General features: G+C 37.1%; 5 protein-coding genes and 1 non-coding gene across 16 annotated transcripts; 3 read left to right on the plus strand and 3 right to left on the minus strand.

Annotated features, from left to right (window-relative positions):
* Positions 1–990: 990 nt before the first annotated feature.
* On the plus strand, positions 991–2,073 carry RHA2B (RING-H2 finger protein 2B). Of its 3 annotated transcripts, none has more exons than NM_001335036.1 (1): positions 991–2,031. In NM_001335036.1, the coding sequence occupies exon 1, from the start codon at positions 1,063–1,065 to the stop codon at positions 1,651–1,653; it is 591 nt and encodes a 196-aa protein (NP_001324450.1). In that variant the 5' UTR covers positions 991–1,062; the 3' UTR covers positions 1,654–2,031. The 3 variants fall into 3 exon arrangements, with proteins under 3 accessions (NP_001324450.1, NP_565253.2, NP_001318169.1); NM_126177.3 differs by having other exon boundaries at positions 1,070–2,002; NM_001335035.1 differs by having other exon boundaries at positions 1,141–2,073.
* Positions 2,074–2,571: 498 nt separating this feature from the next.
* On the plus strand, positions 2,572–2,645 carry AT2G01160. The gene has a single exon. It is a non-coding gene; the product is annotated as a tRNA-Asn (tRNA).
* A 17-nt stretch (positions 2,646–2,662) lies between these two features.
* On the minus strand, positions 2,663–5,081 carry BAT1 (bidirectional amino acid transporter 1). Of its 2 annotated transcripts, NM_126178.4 has the most exons (8): positions 4,869–5,081; positions 4,540–4,800; positions 4,433–4,451; positions 4,130–4,349; positions 3,869–4,050; positions 3,506–3,795; positions 3,295–3,424; positions 2,663–3,218 (listed from the first exon to the last, which is right to left on the minus strand). In NM_126178.4, the coding sequence occupies exons 1-8, from the start codon at positions 4,967–4,969 to the stop codon at positions 2,871–2,873; spliced, it is 1,551 nt and encodes a 516-aa protein (NP_565254.1). In that variant the 5' UTR covers positions 4,970–5,081; the 3' UTR covers positions 2,663–2,870. The 2 variants fall into 2 exon arrangements, with proteins under 2 accessions (NP_565254.1, NP_973387.1); NM_201658.1 differs by having other exon boundaries at positions 2,718–3,218; positions 4,540–5,022.
* Positions 5,082–5,390: 309 nt separating this feature from the next.
* On the minus strand, positions 5,391–6,798 carry AT2G01175 (uncharacterized protein). Its single transcript, NM_001335037.1, has 2 exons — positions 6,579–6,798; positions 5,391–6,302 (listed from the first exon to the last, which is right to left on the minus strand). Exon 2 carries the CDS (start codon positions 6,265–6,267, stop codon positions 6,079–6,081), a length of 189 nt encoding a protein of 62 aa, NP_001318170.1. The 5' UTR covers positions 6,268–6,302; positions 6,579–6,798; the 3' UTR covers positions 5,391–6,078.
* A 329-nt stretch (positions 6,799–7,127) lies between these two features.
* PAP1 (phosphatidic acid phosphatase 1) lies at positions 7,128–9,336 on the minus strand. Of its 8 annotated transcripts, none has more exons than NM_001335040.1 (3): positions 9,012–9,336; positions 7,458–8,621; positions 7,128–7,361 (listed from the first exon to the last, which is right to left on the minus strand). In NM_001335040.1, exons 1-2 carry the CDS (start codon positions 9,060–9,062, stop codon positions 7,689–7,691), a joined length of 984 nt encoding a protein of 327 aa, NP_001323950.1. In that variant the 5' UTR covers positions 9,063–9,336; the 3' UTR covers positions 7,128–7,361; positions 7,458–7,688. The 8 variants fall into 8 exon arrangements, with proteins under 8 accessions (NP_001323950.1, NP_001323948.1, NP_001318171.1 ...); NM_001335039.1 differs by having other exon boundaries at positions 8,716–9,336; NM_001335038.1 differs by having other exon boundaries at positions 7,237–7,361; positions 7,448–8,621; positions 9,012–9,317.
* A 6,096-nt stretch (positions 9,337–15,432) lies between these two features.
* PDE331 (Octicosapeptide/Phox/Bem1p family protein) lies at positions 15,433–18,257 on the plus strand. The gene is made up of 2 exons (NM_126180.4): positions 15,433–16,830; positions 16,942–18,257. The coding sequence occupies exons 1-2, from the start codon at positions 15,530–15,532 to the stop codon at positions 17,801–17,803; spliced, it is 2,163 nt and encodes a 720-aa protein (NP_565256.1). The 5' UTR covers positions 15,433–15,529; the 3' UTR covers positions 17,804–18,257.
* Positions 18,258–18,358: the final 101 nt, after the last annotated feature.

Consider the following 18,358-nt stretch of genomic DNA (forward strand, 5'->3'; position numbering starts at 1 on the left):
AACAATCTCTCACAAAGGATGGATAATTTAATTAGTTGGTTCCCTGTCAGTTGTTAATTAAGAATTAATCACAAACCGCCCACTTCCTTTTTATATTCCAAAAATGCTTCTCCAATGTTCTACACTTAAGTATATCATATAATTAAATGAAACTATGAATGAGTAAAATAATTGAAACATACTATTTAACTAGCTAGCTGGGGGATTTGTAAATAATATAACAAAGGTCGACAATTGATACTTTTTCCATGTTGGGAAATTCTGAAAACTGATCAATATATATGAGTAATCGACAAGAAAATAACTAAAACTTAGACTTTGAATGGTTATAGCGGTTTAAGAAGACAAAAATGTCTATATACCAAATCGTGTTTTATTTACTATTTATAAATTATATTATGTAATAGTGCGGATTCCAAAAAATAAAAAATAAAAATTGTTGTGGACTAACTACGAACCGTCTTTAAATTAAATTTGCAGCGGATTGTTGTTCGATCTAAAATTAGTATGGACTGAACCGCTAACGGATTAATCTGCACTAACCACAACATCCATTCAAAGACTTAATTATTTACTATCATGTTATATTTGTGGGGCATTAATAAGTGAAACATATTAATAGTAATTAAAATGAATGATATGAGCCATGATCTTAGGACTAAACATTGGGCATGCTAAATTGCTAATAATATCTATCACAAGAAGAAGCGCGACACAAAGGAATAGATGCGATCATGAAAGATCATTATGATGATTCAGTGTTTTTCTTCTTTAGGTTCTAAAGCTCAATGATTGAAGGCCTCTGTAAAATTTTGTTTGGTCTTTGGAGATAGAAAGGAGCTTAGATAGAGATATGAAATCAGCATCCAACAACATTTTAGAGTCATTCAATTTTGACTTTAGTATCTCTTTCCAATAAACCGAAAATGTGGGTGAGAATAAAGAAAAGTGAAATGTTTTGGGTCATATTCATCATAAAATGCAAATAGCGGGGCGAAAAGTATGAAGATGGGAAAAAACGAAAAGGACTGAAAGTGAAAGGGCTTAACCAAAAGCAAAATAATGGGTCCCACAACACGTGGCCTGTGTCATTTCTTCTTCTTCTCCATCCATATAAAGAAGAAGAAAGAGATGAGATGCAAGGTAGTATATGCAGCAAGAACAACAACAAGAACCAAAGTAACAAAAACAATCTCTAAAACCATATCAATGGGACTACAAGGTCAGCTCTCCGACGTGTCATCAGATTCGATCCCACTGATGCTACTGGCTCTCCTCGCAACTTTCTTCAGACACGTCCGGTCTCTTCTCCTCTTCCCTTCTTCTGCCCCCGTTGTTGTTGTTACTTCAAACCTCAGCGTCCTCGCCGACCAGCTCAACCTAAATCGCCTCTTCTCGTACCGCTACTCCGACAACGCAGCCTCTGACTGCATCGTGTGTCTGTCTAAACTCAAGACCGGAGAAGAAGTGAGGAAGCTAGATTGCAGACACGTCTTCCATAAGCAGTGTTTGGAAGGCTGGCTTCAACATCTCAACTTCAATTGCCCGCTCTGTAGATCTCCATTGCTACCTCATCATCATCAGGGACATGGCAGTGATGCGTCGATCTCAGCCTTCCCTCTTCGCTCTACCTCTACTGCATCATCTCATTGATTTTTATGTGAAGAAAGAAGAAAGAAGAAAGCAAGAGAGAAGAAGATGGAGGGAGGATGCTTTTTTATTTATCTTCCTTCTCCTCTTTCCTTTTTAGGAGAAGATTCTTATTTCTTACTACAGAAGATTGATTCTTCTTATATATCTATATATATAACCTTCTATATTTAGCTATGTTTTTGAGGAATCTCAGATCGGAAGAGAGGTCCTTTTGTTTTTCAGATTTCCACTCTGTAAATTCTTAGTATGAAAAGAATCAAATTAAGCTTCATGTATTCCTCCTTGGCTGGTAAATCTTTTTGTAGTATATTTGACAAAGCCTACTACTATTTAATTTTGCATTCTAGACAATCTTGAAGCTTTACACTATGGACTTTGTTCTGGTTTCCACACTTTGCATTATTGCTATTGACGTTAAAAGGTAGGTAACACTATTTATTGTGTCGAAATTCTACAAGAAAATATCATAGCACCTCATTTGGTAACAAACTACACTTGTATTAATTTTGTTATTGTAAAGACTGTCTGTGTCTAAAGTTTATCAAAAATATCCTATATGTAGTAATGTGAGTTGCAAATTCGTCCAATCTTTTAGTAACTAGTTGTAGCTCCGCTAAATAGTTTTCGTTTTCTATAGATCCGCCCATGATAACACCCACATTTCAACTTGAATAAAGTTGTACTAAGCGATCAATACAGTATTACAAGGTGTTTCTGAACATATGCTCAACTAACAGTTAACACATTATAATACAATATGAATAAGACTCAGTTAATCATTTAACATTTCTATTTGCGAATAAGAATATGCTCTAGTTTCGTAAACAATGTGTACCATATCCTTTTGAGGATTGAGGTCCGTTTTGGCAGTATTCCTAACGAATTCTAAAATATTTAGCTAATTCAGATAATCAAAATGCTGGAATAGCTCAGTTGGTTAGAGCGTGTGGCTGTTAACCACAAGGTCGGAGGTTCGACCCCTCCTTCTAGCGATTACTTTTTTTTTTTTAACTCGTCACGTAGTTTCCTTAAATGGGCTTCGTCGAGGCCCATGCCAACACTTTGTGTTGATTATTATTCCATTCGCTTTAAAGTTTAAAGTTGTGGCGATGAAATAAAAATGTGACAGATGTGTTGTTGCTTGTTGAATGTATAAAAGGGTAAATATCAGCTAGCTAACAATGGCTTTACTATAAATCAACCCCTGAAACGTTGTTTCAGCTAAGAATGTTGGAGATGGGACCCGTAAACCAGTGGCGGGCACTGAAAAGCCAATATGAGAGGGTTATGGCCACCAAACCAGCAACTGCCACCGGAGTGTAGTTGAGTGTCTCTGCTGTTATGGGATATGCCACGGGTAAGGAGAAGAGGACTGATATGGTTACAACCCACAGGACTGCCACCCACCCGACTACCATTCCGTATTTTCCCAGGCTGAATGGTCCAGGTACGAAGGTGTTGCGCGCAAGCGTCACTCTCAATATAATCGGGATTGCGTATGCTATGTACAGTCCAATCGTTGCGATCGACACCATTGCTTGGAACGCCACTATGCTCCCCAGTGACTGCCAGTTTCATCTCATCAATCAGCAATCCCAACACACAAAAGAGAGATACACAGAAAGAGAGAAGGGGACTTACGGTGAGGGCCATACAAAATGATATGAGAGCAGAGAGCCAAACCGCATTAATGGGGACCTCTCTGCTGTTCACTTTGTGCCATAACGGCGACATTGGCATCGCTCCATCTCTCGAAAACGCATACGCCATCCTGATTAACCAAACACACATATGATCAAGTCCTAAATGCAGACAGAATATGTTTTAACCAAACATGAATGTATATATATACCTGGAATTGCTGGTGACAGAGCTCATGCCACAGAAAAACACAGCAACCGCAACAACGCCTAAGCACACGATTCCACCAGTACCGCTCCCAAACCTATTCTTGAAAGCTAAGTAGAAGATCTCAGCAATGGCATACCCACCAGAGTTGTTGGTCTCACTCAGAAGAGAAGGTATGTCTGTGACGGCATAGCTTATGCCCAATATATAACCCCATCCAAACAGAATTGATATACCAATTGCACTGATTATTCCTCTGGGCCCGTTCTTGTCTGCGTCGACTGTCTCTTCTGTCTGCAAATTTACTTTTTGTTCAATCCTCAAGAAAAGCTAATCAATCATTAAAAACAGAATCCATTACACTCACCATGTGGGCAGAGGCATCATACCCTGTAATGGTGTACTGGCTCATGAGGAGTCCCAAAACGAATATGTAAGCGTAGCTGGTGATGCCAAGGCCATTATCAGTGTTGAAATTGGTAAAGACAAACTTAGTGGTTGCTCTTTCCGTAGAAACCAAAGGAATCAGAATCATGAGCACCAAAACCCCTGAATATAAGAGATGCTTGATTGATGATTGTTGTTGAGACATGACATGAAACACAGAGACAAAAGAGAGATTGGGTACCGAGGAGATTCCAAAGAGCAGCAAGCTGTCCAATGAAAGACAAGACGGAGATGGGGAGGCTGTTGAGAAGAGCGTGGATGAAGAGGATCCCACCATGGATACCAATCACAACAAAGTCTGATCCTTTATAACCGCCGCCGTTTCTACCGCCGGTGGAGAGAAGGACGATCACCTGAATCAACTGTGCCAGAGAGAAGTCAACGCTGGCCGTCACTGCCCACTGCAAACACACCACAACCTTACTTTTAGCCCCAATGAGAGATATATCTAATGAAAACAAGTCTGCTTGAATGAATGTTGCACCTGACCAACGATGTTGAACCTGAAAAAAGATTTGTGAAAATGAGTCAGAGAGAGACGCTCTCTTGCTTCCAATTCCAAATTAAGAAAAAGGTGAGAGAAGGGAGTACCAGCCAGTCATCCAAGAGGCAAGAGGAGCCCAACGAGGGCCAGCGAGCATAGCACTCCAGTAGTAGAGACCACCGGAGGTAGGGTAAGAGGAGCAGATCTCGGCCATAGATAACCCAACGCACATTGTGAAGGAGCCGGCCAGGAACCATCCGTAGACCAGAGTGACAGTGCCGCCGAATCTTAAGCCGGTGTTGTAGGTGGTGGTGATACCAGTGAGCACCGATATGATGGAGAAGGAGATGGCGAAATTGGAGAAGACCCTGAAATCTAACAATTGTTTAGCTAACACAAATCAAAGAAGAAAAAGGAAAGAGTGGCGGAGACAGACGAGAGATCGCGCTTGAGCTCTTGCTTGTAGCCGAGCTCCTTGAGGCGGACTTGGCCGGAATCCATGACGGGAACAAAGGATTGATCGCCGCCCAATCCCATAGTCTTCCTGGCCTGAGAGTCCAAAGCTTTGGTTGTTGAGAGCTCTCTCTCTGATTCAGACAAGATATTTATTTTTCTGTTATATTACTTTTTACATACCCCTCCAAACTGTCTTTTTATTATTATTTATTCTTTAAACTAAATAAATATGTAATTCAAGTAATATAAAAAAACTAATAAGCAACCCCAATGGTTAAGATCCTTAAGGAATCCTTAAGAATTTTCTAATATAAATTTTGACAAATATAAAGCTAAGGACTAGCTTAGGGACTCTCAAAAATATTCATGTCCAATAGTAGGAATTCTTAAGAAAGACAAATTTGAAAAAATATTTTGGTATTTGAGTTTAGATTGCTTGAAAAGAAAGATAGAGAAGACAAACTATACAAAAAATTTGATACATTTTTGATAAACACATTTTGAATAACAAAGATTCATGACAATAAATATGACAAAGTATACAAGATTCATTTGAAAACATATCAAAGACAAAAACTATACAAAAAAACATCATCCTCTTCTTGAAGATACTCAGAACATGGCCTACTCTTTGATACACAAACCTGGTTAATTTGCCACTGATGAGGATGACTGTGTAGAATGTTCAAATCATAAAATAGACAACTTTGTGGTTATGTTACCACGATCCACAAAATCATGTTAGTCTCGAGACTAACAATCAAAGATTTGCTATCCAAAACAAACTAAAAAAGATTTGATGCAATATTGAGAGGAAAAACTGAACCTGGTTTCTCTGATTTGAATTCCATTTTATCAGACTCTCATCCGTGCAACAGAATTTATAACACATTAACTAACTCTTGTTAACCACTCGTAATGCTAAAACATTATATAACCACAATCTTTGAACTCTCCTTCTTCATAACATTAGAGAGACAGAGAAGATTAAAGACTTGACACAAAAGTGTTTCAGAAGAAAGAAACAAACAAACCGAAGCCAAAAATCCTCTAACATGAGACACACAAAACAAATCTAGTGATGTTGTTCAACATTACATAACACATCTAAAAATACACTAATTTCGTAGACCACAAACATAAATCATATATGCTCATTGATTAAGAACAATAAATCATTATCTGAAGCCTTATGCAGAAGCAAGATATTTACCTTCTTTGAAAAAGGGGACCAACAAACCAAACAGCAGATGGATGATCAACGACATAATGAACCAAGTTATCACCGGCTGGTCTAGCAAGGGCTGCACAAGTAGCCAAAGAACCAAGAAACCCAAGTGCCCATAAAGCTTGAAGAGTCCTCTTAACCTCCATAACATATATACGAATTAGAAACAGAGATAGCCCCAAACCACTAGCACCAACAAAGTAAAACAAATCATGGTTCTGCTTGATTAGTTCACTTAATCAATGATGACAATCAAACATTAGCATCATCATTGGTCTCTTGTGTTCCCATACATACAACATCCGCTATAATTTCAGAGACACATCCAATTCAGAAATATAACCTTTGTTCTGATTATGATACATCAATCATCAATCGGAAGAAATCGATTGAACCTTCTCAGGGAGAGACAGCGCACGACTCTATGAGTAATATACAAAAGAAACGATTGAGAAGATTTACCTGGCGACACTGAGAAGAGACGATGAGGGAGGTATGTGACTATACAAGCTTTCGACAACTGCCGATGGTTACATGCGCTGCTGCTCCGATTACCTACCATCACCACTTACGAAACTTGGATTGATTCAATCGAACAAAGACCAGTGAGATCAGAAGCTAAGACCATCCCCATTGGTTAGGTCCTTAACCATGATCCTTAACTTTTTTTTTTTTATTAAAATTTTGCTTTTTGTAAGTTAAGAAACTAATAAGAGTCTTTAACAAATTTCTACTCCAATGGTTAAGAAACAATGGGTCCTTGAGTAAACAAAAATCAAATTTTTGCAAAATAATGTCTTCCAATACAAGCATGAAATTCATAATAACAAAGAGAAGAGATGAAATTTGAATTGCTAGTATCATCATTTGCTCAATAAAACACAATATAACAATACGCTAGCATGACAAAAACACAGTTTTCAGTTCTGTTCCAATATTTTCAGAAACAGAGAACCATTTTAATATCTTGAGTGCACAAAAGAAACGGTTTCCAGTTGTGCTTCAATATTTTCAGAACTGATTTAATACCTGCAGCATAGTTGGCAGCGCATGTGCGTAAGCACAAGTGTCAAACTTTGTTCTACACTAAAATAATAGCTACCCAGAAATTAAAAGAAGAAGAAGAATGAGAGAAACGAAGGGAGAAATAGAGAGAAAGAGAGATTACGCATGTGGAGAGCTCGAGTAATTTAGTGTTGTGGATGATTGAACCAGCTATGGCTATGCTAACAATGGCTTTGCCATCTTCAACCATCAGATTATAAGAGAAAATGTTAACCCAAGAATGATTACGAATTAAGAAATAACTGATTTCAGTTTAGATCACAAACATGTAAATACCGTGTTCACTAGAGCCGTATTAGTCTATTGGACGAGATTATTCGAGCGACCCAAGCCTCTCGGACACCAGAAAAACGTCAATTTCATGAAGAGTGGATTTACAAAAATGTAATGGTACAAGTAGAGTTTTGAATACACATACAGTATGTAGCTACACCATTCACAATCTCACGACGACGGCCAAATCAAAATGAAAAACCAAATAATGAATCAAATAATAAGAGAGGAGGATCATCTGGGAGCGGTGGAAGTGCCAGATTCCATGTTTTCGAGAGATGTTGAATCCATCTGCAGAGACATAGCCCTCAAGGCATCTCCGTTTTGGGAGGAGGTCACAGGGACTCCTCGTTCTTGAGCTGCCTTGAAATAGGCGTAGGGACCCCATCCTTCTTCGTGGTAAGGGTTGGGGTAGAACTGACGGTAGCAGAAGGCGGCTACAAGGGTGCCAATGAGAGCTCCTGCGAAGACATCTTGCCAGTGGTGCCAGTAGTCATCCACACGAGATATCCCCACAAGACAAGCGGCAAGCAGAGGGAAGATCACGAGGCAGAGTTTCGCCACATGTCCTTCATTGTTGAAGGCCTTGATTTTGCCAGAGAGGTAAAGGGAAAGGAATGTAAGCCCCGCAAAGGACCAGGAAGTGTGTCCGCTCGGGAAGCTCTTGTGGCCTTCCTTGACCTCAGCTGCCTTGCCGTGGCATACCACACCTCCCAACGCATCATACAGCTCTTTGCCGTCGGGGAAGCAGCGCCAGTAGAAGTTAGGACGAGGGCGTCCGGTGGCTACCTTGATGGAGTCAGTGATGACACCAGTTATCAAGACGGCGAAGAGCAGCCCGAGGATGCTGTGGTGCAGATCGTACACACATGTCCTCTTCAGGTAGAAGCAGACGAACACTATGATGGGAAGAAGCACAGCGTACACAGGGACAGACCAGATAGGTACGGTGTTGTCCTTGAAAGGGTACTTGAGGTCAGTCATCATGTCTTTTCCCACGTAGCGGTAGAAAGGAGAGATGAGGTTCAAGCCTATCTCGATGGCAATCAAGATGACGAGTATGATCCAATCGTGCTTGTGTTTAGAAGCGACTCTTCCTCCATGGGACTTTATAGTGTGAACACTAAGATCTATCTCCTGCATCCTCCCTCTCTGCGCCTCCTGGTCCTGCCACCAAAAACACAAACAATCATCACAGTCAACTAAACCTTCTTCTAATTGGATCTAAACAAACAAAGAATGGCTCTCTAAGAAATACTACTTGAGGGTTAGGGCTTGACATCTCCGGTTTGGATGATAGTAACAACGGAATGCAATTCATTCTATCGGATGAACAAATTGGTTTAGGCAAACAAAGAACTTTGTCAAAGACACGACAACACTTTGCTCTACGGATCCAGACACTTTTTGTCTGTCTGATTCGTTATGCTAAGCACACCACTGTTTCATTAACAATGTTTTCGTTGACTCTATTTAACTACTTTATTTTCAATGTTAGGATTTTTAAAATGATAAAGAAAAAAGGGAGTAGAACAGAGAATAGTCGATTGAGGTTACCTGAGAATTGCGCCAGAATAAGAGAGAAGAGAAAAACGACCCTATTGTCATCAGAAAGTGAAGATCTCGACTAAGAGATGAGATGAGGTTAAAGAGAAATGTGGATCTCGAAACTTAGGAGTAAAACAGAGGAATTGATCTAACGAAGACTATAGATAAATAGTCCGATGAGGAGGAGGTAGAAGACGCGTTGTTAAACTTGCGAGTTTTGTTTTGTTTCCCAACTTGACGGTTTGATAGAAGAATAAGAAGAAAACAGAGAGAGACATGATTAGAAACTCCTCTTCCTCTTGAATTTTGACTTTTGACTTTTCAGTTATCGCCGGTCTGATATGGCCTTCGTCTTTCTTCTCAGCCGCGTAGGTCCCACTTTTTAGGAAGGTTCGGAAATCCAAGCCCGTAAGTATATTTCTCTGTGGGCTTACCTTACTTATTAGGCCTTATTATGGGCCTTCCCTGCTCGTTTTGTCAGATGATCCAGTTTTCAAACTACATAGGGGGTTTATAATTTCTTTTTTGGACTTAACTATTTACTAATATGTATCCATTACACACATATCCAGAGCCAGCCCATATCTAAAGCCCAGCAAATAGAATATATAACTTTTTAGAATACAACAAATTTGTGTAAAAATAGGAAAGAATCCAAAAATGGAACTTATTGAGGAAGAAAGTGGAAACTACTGTTTGTGGGTGCCAAATAGAAGATGAAGTAAGTAAGTACATAATGAGGTCGAAAAGTCACAAGTCTAAAGTCTTTGTCTGTTTTTTATTTTATTTTGGAGAGTGCATGGCAACTTGCTCCGACGTGAGAGATGCTTGAGGACTCGGAACCTTTCTTTGTTTATTGTAAAACGAAATTTCAGAAAGAAAAAAAAAGATGATGATGACTTGGACGTTCAAATTATCTTGCTTCTATTGACTGACAATTATGGTTGAACTAGAATAAGGGTTTATGGAGCACGCAATTAGACCTTTTCTCATATTCTTTGCATCTTTTACCAACCAATAATAATCCTACTTAAAAACTGGAATCCAGATATGTGTAGAAAGAAAAGAAAAAAGGTGGACTACTATAATTGTGTATGGGTGGAAATGGAATTGTATACCCTGAGTAGGGGTTAGTGGGTCCAGTTTGGTGGTGGACTTAAAAATTGGAAACATCTTTTTTCCTCACAATTACACTTTTATGTGTGATTTTTTTTTTTTGTTAATGATGTGTGATTTATTTGCCTACGCTTTTGCACTCATCAACACACCAATTTTAATTTGATAGGGCAAAATCATGTCTTCTTTATTAAAAAAATAGCATAACGGCTTTAATTTTTAAGGTTTTGGTTTTGAATGGTAACCACTTAACACTTTAAAACAGTATAAATAGTTTGACATTTACCAATCACAAAATTGTTACCAAAAGTGTTATAAAAAATTTTATTCTCAGCTTTTTTTAACAGTTTTTTATACAGTTTTTTCTAACAGTTTTGCACTATTCCGATAAAATTAATAGCTAAAAAACTTGCACAACTTTTAGTTACTAATAAGATTTCTTTTATATATTTTATGGATATAAATATATAGTTTTAAAGTTAAAAAGTAAAAGAAGAAAAAAAAGAAGGACAATAGAGAGAAAGAGAGAATGTCAATAATCAATATACATCTTGAATGTTTTGACGACATCACGGTCTCCAAAAAAAGTTACCAAAAACCTTAAAGTAAAAACGAATTAATATTAATTAAATTTTAAAATGATTTAAATATTTTATTGCTGATTTGTTGTTTGTTTGCTTACTCTTTTAGGTTTCCTTGTTTCACTTTTGCATTTCTTGAAACATCATTTAGTTATCTCACTCGGTAATGCACAAACATCATCATTACGTCTCTCTATTTGCTAATTTGCATATTGATCGTAAGAAAAAGAGAGAAGATATACAAACTCAAAATTAATGTTTAATACCTAATTCCAGATATACACATTAACACGTCAATTCTGTAGAATGGTCTTTCGTACAAAAGAGATTCTGTTTATACATTACACAAACTTTACGCCTGTCTTTCCAACAGCTAGATCTTCGAATTTCATTCCCAACCATAAAATGTAGTCAAGTCACCTCTTCTTATAACTTAGGTTTCATAGAGTTCTTATTATAAGGGCTTTTCTTGAAATCTCCTTTTAATCGTGTTTCTGTATAATATGAGATCGACAAACATAAACCAAATCACGATCAAACGAGAAGGTTGATTATATTCATCCTAATGGTCGAACAAACCCCTTCGTACTCACCAAAGTTAAATAACGTTCTCGGTTCTCATAAGAACAATCCTTCTCTAACAACATTACCTGCTGATGTATCCAAGATTATGTATGTCTCGTACATGTTTTATAGTTTACTATTTATTGATCAAACAAAAACATGTTGCGGAACAATGTCAACTTTTGGAATTTCCAACCTCCCATCTTTGTCCAAAACAACCTCTTTTGGATGCATCTTATCGTGTTCCTATGTATGAAATTAATGAAAACGTTAGTTTTTGAAAGGGACGTTACTTACTTTATCTCAATTTATGCTTATCTATTTTTATATCTATTTTTTTTAAATGTCGTAATCTGCTACACACAACGAATTATATAATCGGTTATTGTCATAGCTATAGAGTTGACCCGGTGGAAAATATAGAAAATATGAAAATTAGTGTAAATTAAAGTTTGACTCAAGTCTAAAACCTTTTTTTAAAAAAAGATAATGGGATGGAAGAAAAAACTACTCTCGATTAGATCGGTAATGTAATGGACCATTTCCAATATTTAACTTTAATTTTTTCTATATTTTAGAGTTGATTCTATTTTAAAGAAAATATATTTAGTTTTGCTCTATTGTATGTTTCTAAAATAGAGTTAACTATAAAACATAAGAAAAGTGTAAAGATTACTCTATATATAGAGTAAAAAAAAGGAATTTCTACATTTTTTCTCTATTTTAGAGTTAACTTTATTTTACAGATATACAATGAAACAAAATCAAATATATTTCCTCTAAAATAGAGGACATTATAAAATTATGCATTGAAAATGCTCTAACTATATAGTTAATGTTTTTGTATTACTTGCAAGATTCGTTTGCCCCTGGAGACTTATTTCTTGATTAATCAACCTACACCCACCCACCAACCCACCTTCTTTGATTTCAATAATATGAATCTATGTTTCATAGCCCGACTTATTGTTTTCAATATTGAAAAACTTTATCCACAAGCTACCTTGTGACCTGATCTTATCATCCTCGTATTTATTATATTTTTAAGAAATGATGTGATATCATTATCATTTTCATAATTTAGGTCAGAATGAAATCGTACTTTTTTTTTTATGTGGGTGCATAAATAAAAAGGGCTAGCAAAGTGTAAATGACTAGAAAGGTGGTGGAGTAAAGTGCAAAAGATTAAGAGTAGGGTTTTATCGATGATTAACTTGTTCGTTAGGTGTAATTATCATTAGACTTTGCAAAATGCAAACTGTAACGAATGCTTGCATGAGCGCCGTCTGGAGCTTTGACGCGAGTCTTACCCACGACCCTTTCTTTGACTCTCCAACAGAGGTCGAATCCAATGCAAACCACTAGCTTCTTCATGTCTGTGGCAATTTCTTTGGTTGAAACCATTAATGTCATCTTATGTTATTCAATTTGTAAATATTATGATTTATGAAGGTGTTAGGCAGAGGGTGAATATTAAGAACACCTTCAATGGGGATTTCTAAACAAATAATAAAAAAATTATATGATTTAAATCTTACATGAATCTCTTAAATTTGATGAAACCTAAGCCAATTGTTTCTTAACTAAAAGATAATTAGTCTTGGTTTCACCAAATTTAAGAGACCCATAATTAAAAATATTATTTATCTATATTTACATTTTAATTTTGTTTAAGAAGGGTTTTTAGGTAATTCTTATTGCATATGAAAGTAGAATAGGAAGATAGAGAATAAAAAAAAACTCTTATCTAAAATTTATATAAGAGTCTAATGAGACACATGTCTCTTTTATATTGGTTTATTTTTTTTTCTAAAAATTAAAATTTAATTATTTAGTAAATTATATTAAAATAATAATATATAGGTATTTAGAAGAAAAAATTAAGAGTCCTCCATTGAGGATGCATCCCTAATGGTAGTTTCTAAACAAAACTCTTAATATATAATAAAAAATGTATATTATTTAAATATTAGATGGGTTTCTTAAATTTGAAAAAACTTAATTCAATTGTTTTTTAGTTAAAAAACAATTGGGCTAAGTTTCTTTAAATTTAAAAAATCCTTCATTAAAAATTATTATTTATCTATACTTATACTTTAATTTATTTTAAAAAACCTATGTTAAGAAACTCCCATTAGAAATATTAGAAATGGTCTTAACTCTTAAGCTTAGAAAACTCCATTGAAAATGTTCTAAGGACTTAATTTAAAAGCCATGAAAGGTATAATTCCTTTTGTAACTAATAAATATAGTTAAATAATACCAGTAGTAGTAGTACGTGAAGAGCCGTCGGATGCAATCTGAATCGCAAAATAAGGAGGAATCTACGGACAGGATCACAGTGGAAAGATGATACAGAGTAGAGAGATTTCTTCTTCTTCTTTGGCAGATTCCAGCGAGGAACCAATTAGTAGGCCTGCTGTCAAATAATGTGACCCACAACTTCTTTGATTCCTTAATTACAACTTTTGATTAGTAACGCTTATAATGTCTCACCTTTTACTAATCAAAGTAATTACGAATCAGCTTTCCATAATCATATCATCGTCCAATTTTATTCATTACTTTGCTTTAGGAAACTCTATTCATCTTATTCCTTTCTAAATTGTTGATTAAAGTGATTTGAAAAGGTAATAATCTCGTGCATTTGTTGCTAATGTGCCAAAATATATTTGTTTTGGGGTTATTCACCATTTTCATGTGACCTTGTTGTATGTTATAACTTATAACCGTTGGGTTTTTTTTATAACTCTTTTTGGTAATATTATATATTTATATATATTAATATACAGTAGTAGTAGAAAACTAAATTATCATCAGTTTGTTGCTTTTCTTTAACAAAATAACCAATTAACTAATTAAATTATATTAACATTGTTTGACTGTTTGTAGTGGGTATACTAGTTTACTAAATAAAATATTTTTGTCACCAGCCGTACTACAATAGCCTAATGATACGTTAAATTTAATCATATTTGCGATCATTATATTGTGAGTTTTTACATTCTAACTAATAACAAAAAAATACTACCTTTGTATTAAAAGGTAGGATGTTTTAGCTAAAATGCATACACTTGAAAAAAATAAATTGTTTTTGAAAAGAAGTATTAAATAATTTAATTCAAAAAAATTCAGCCAATGATATAAAGGCTGCATAATACAAATGGTCATAAAATATCAAAATATTTAAAATTTGCATAAAAATTGGTAAAAAGTATATATTATTTTAAAATTTTTCTAAAACATCTTATAATTTGATATAAGGGAAGTAGTGTTTATGGAAAATCCCGACATATATGTAACCACATTTATGGAATCTCCGTCTCTCAATTTCCAGTTAGCTCACATACACAAATTGTATTTACTCGTTGACAAACGGTTTATATAGTTGATAATGCATTAGATGTATCCATAAGAAAGTCGACAAAATAACATTGAGGCGATCATTATAGTGTGAGTTTTTATTTCCTAACTAATAACAAAAATTTTAAGATAGTGATAAATCTTACTCTCTTTGTATTAAAATATTTTTTTAAAAAATAATTATTTAATATTTAATTCAAGAAAATTTGTCAATGATATAAAAGATTGCATAATAAAAATGATCATAAAATATCAAATGTATTTAAAAATTTGTAAAACATGATATATATTTTAAAAAAAAATCCTAAAACATCGTATATTTTGATATAAAGGAAGTAATGTCTATGAAAAATCCCGACACGTATGTAACAACATTTTTGAGAACTCGGTCTCTCGATTCGCAGTTAACTCGCATACACAATTTATACTTACTGCTTGACGGATGGTTTATATAGTTGATCATACATACATCCATTTGAAAGAGCATGTTGGTCTTAATTGCATCAAACATTCTTATCAACACAAAATGATATACATGGCATCAGATAAACCATCACGAACAAATACAATTTTGAAAGGTAATACACACAAATTCACTAACACTATTAAGGTAATACACACAAACATTCTTATCAATTTCATGATTTTCTATTAAAATGTCATTATAAAAAAAAAAAAACTGAAAGAAATTGGACTGAAAGAGAAATAAATTTAACCATAATTGTTTGGTAAAAATAGTAAAATATGCCAAAAATGAGATTTAAGAGGAAAATAAAAAGAAGAAAAAAAAAACAGCTGTAGTCTACATTTACATACAAGTCGTGGACTAACAGCTATACTACTACTAAGTACTAACTCTTTCTCTCTCTAAATATCAAATTCAATTTAATTTTTCTTCTGCAAATGGAACCACCGCCTTCTTCTCTGTCCTCCACCGCGGTGGCTTCCACCTCCATCTCCGCCGCCACTGCTCCTGTTCCTCCTCCTCTACCTCCTCACGTGACTTCTTCTTACCCCGAATCTCTCGACTCCTCCCCTCGTTCTCGCACCACCGATGGCTGGGATGACCTTCCTGCTCCTTCTGGCGGCGGCGGTGGCGGTGGTGGTAGCGCCGTCTCTTCTAAACTTCGTTTTATGTGTAGCTACGGCGGTCATATCCTTCCTCGCCCTCACGATAAGTCTCTCTGCTACATGGGCGGTGACACTCGCATCGTTGTCGTCGACCGTAACTCCTCTCTCCCTTCTCTCATCGCTCGTCTCTCCAACACGCTTCTCGACGGTCGTTCCTTCACCCTCAAGTACCAGTTACCTAGCGAAGACCTTGACTCTCTCATCTCCGTCACTACCGACGAAGATCTCGACAACATGATCGAAGAGTATGACCGTACCATTTCCGCTTCCAATTCCACCAAACCTTCGCGTCTCCGGTTGTTTCTATTCACCTCCAAGCCTGAGGCTACTCAATCTATGGGTCAGATCCTTGAGAGCTCTGCCAAGAGCGACGATTGGTTCCTCAACGCACTCAATAGCGCCGGTCTTCTCAATCGAGGATTCTCAGATTCTGATACTAACGTCAATCGTTTACTTGGTTTGGATGATGCTCTTGCTCTCCGTTCTAATTCCGGTGACAACAACAATCGAGATGGTGATGATGGCTCTGTTAAAAGCGCCAAGCAACAGCAACCTCCACCGCCGCAGCAGCAAGAACAACAGCAAGGAGGCCAAGATGTGAACTGCTTACCGGATTCTCCGATGTTAGATACATCCTCTTCTTTCGGCTCCACTTCTTCGTCTCCCTCGCTCGCCAATTTGCCTCCGATCCGTGTCCATGTAGAGGAACCAGGCGGAGTAAGGACTTTGCCAGATCAGAGAAATCTGGGAATTGAAGAACAGTTCGCACGATTCAACGTCGGGAACAAGCATCAGCTACATGACGACGGATTTGCTGCGATCTCTTCACCACCGCCGATGCCTGTCACAATCGCCCTTCCTGCTGCGCCTGTGACTGCAGCCACCGTCTCTAATGAGTTCCAGGCCAGGGTTTACTCAGATGACGAGAGATCCGATCACGGCGTGCAGGCTGGATACAGGAAGCCTCCGACTCCGCGATCGCAGCCGCAGAATCTACCGCCTCAGCAGGCTCATCAGCTGAAATCAAATAGCGGTGGTGGACACGAGCTGCCATCACCCAATTCCGTTTCCAGGTACTCTTTCTTCTTATATTGGAACCCTCATGAGCCTTAATTTGATGCTATAGAAGAACTAAGATTGGTCAGAACTCTGATTGTGTGTTTGCTATATAATGAATGCCTCAGTGATAGCAGTATGAGCAACCCAATGTTTCACCAAAGACCATCTGTCTATCAAGAACCAATTGCTCAGATACCTTCTGGCTCTACCGTTGTTACTGGTATGATCAATCCCTCAGATCCAAGCACACTTTTGTCACAGCATCAGAATCAGGACCCAGCCTATATCCTTCACCCCCAGTTTGAGCAACAATCTGCACAATCTCAGCCACAGCAGCAGTTCATACACACTGCTGCTCCTCCTCAATACATTCATCACCATCCGTCTAGCGGCCTTCCTGTCCCGACTTACATCCAGGTTTACCCTTCGCAACAGCCTCAACAGTCCTTCCATCAACACGCAGGTCGACTGGATCAGCAGCCTTATCCTGTTTATTATGTCACTGCTCCTGTCCCACCTAGGCCCTACAGTATGCCTGTGCCACAATCTCCAAGTGTGAGCGATGCTGCAGGGTCTATCCCCTCTAACCATCCCAACTCTACCATGATGCCTCCACCTCCTAACAACCACATGAGAAGTGTTAGCAGTGGCAAACCTGAGATGGGACAGGCTGGGGTTTACACAACAGCCCCAGGTGTGGGCGGTGCTCAGATGGTTCACCAGATTCCCACAAACCAGCAGCAATTCATGGGGTATTCGCAGATCCGTCACCCTCCTCAGTCTGGTTCAGCTGGGAATCCAAACTATGGATATGAATATGTCGACAATGCTCATACACAGATATACTACACTCAACCTATGGGACATGCACAGTACCAGACAATGACTGGGCCTCCACCTGCCATGGTGATGCCTGATGGTTCTGCTGCTGCTAAGCTTCCAGCTGAGAACATGACTCAACAGATCCGGAGTTCACAGCCATTGTGACACACACAAGGAACACATGAAGATGAACCACAAAATTTTGGAGGAAGAAAACCCCGGGTTGGTTTTTAAACGTATAAATATATAACTTTTACTTCTTTTTTCTTCTCTTCTTTTACAAGTTGCTGCATCAAAAAAAGAGTCTGGTGTCATGTTAAGTTTGGTATTATGGGTTGTGTTTAAAAGTGTTGTGTGAGTAAATTAAAAAAACAAATAAATAGTGCTTCTTGGTGGGATTTTACATTATATAGTTGCAATTGATACATGTAGTGCTTTACCATTTTCCTGGATCTTATATCATATTATTATCATTCATTTCATTTTGTAAATGTATCACTTTTTTGATCATCATCTCTCTATCTTGTTTTTTCAAGAGACTTTGAAGGCTATAATATTGTTCAGAAAGATTCTGAAATGTTATGTATAACATTTAATATTTGGAAGAATGTATGTCTGGCTTCTTGCTATCCATGGGAGCATAGGTACAGATATTAAAACATGTGTGTGGTCTTGCAAAAGTACACACAAACCCTACAACTTCTAAGAGACAAGGTGTGG

The sequence above is a fragment of the Arabidopsis thaliana genome, chromosome 2, assembly GCF_000001735.4.
Source record: "Arabidopsis thaliana chromosome 2, partial sequence".
Classification (NCBI taxonomy): domain Eukaryota; kingdom Viridiplantae; phylum Streptophyta; class Magnoliopsida; order Brassicales; family Brassicaceae; genus Arabidopsis; species Arabidopsis thaliana.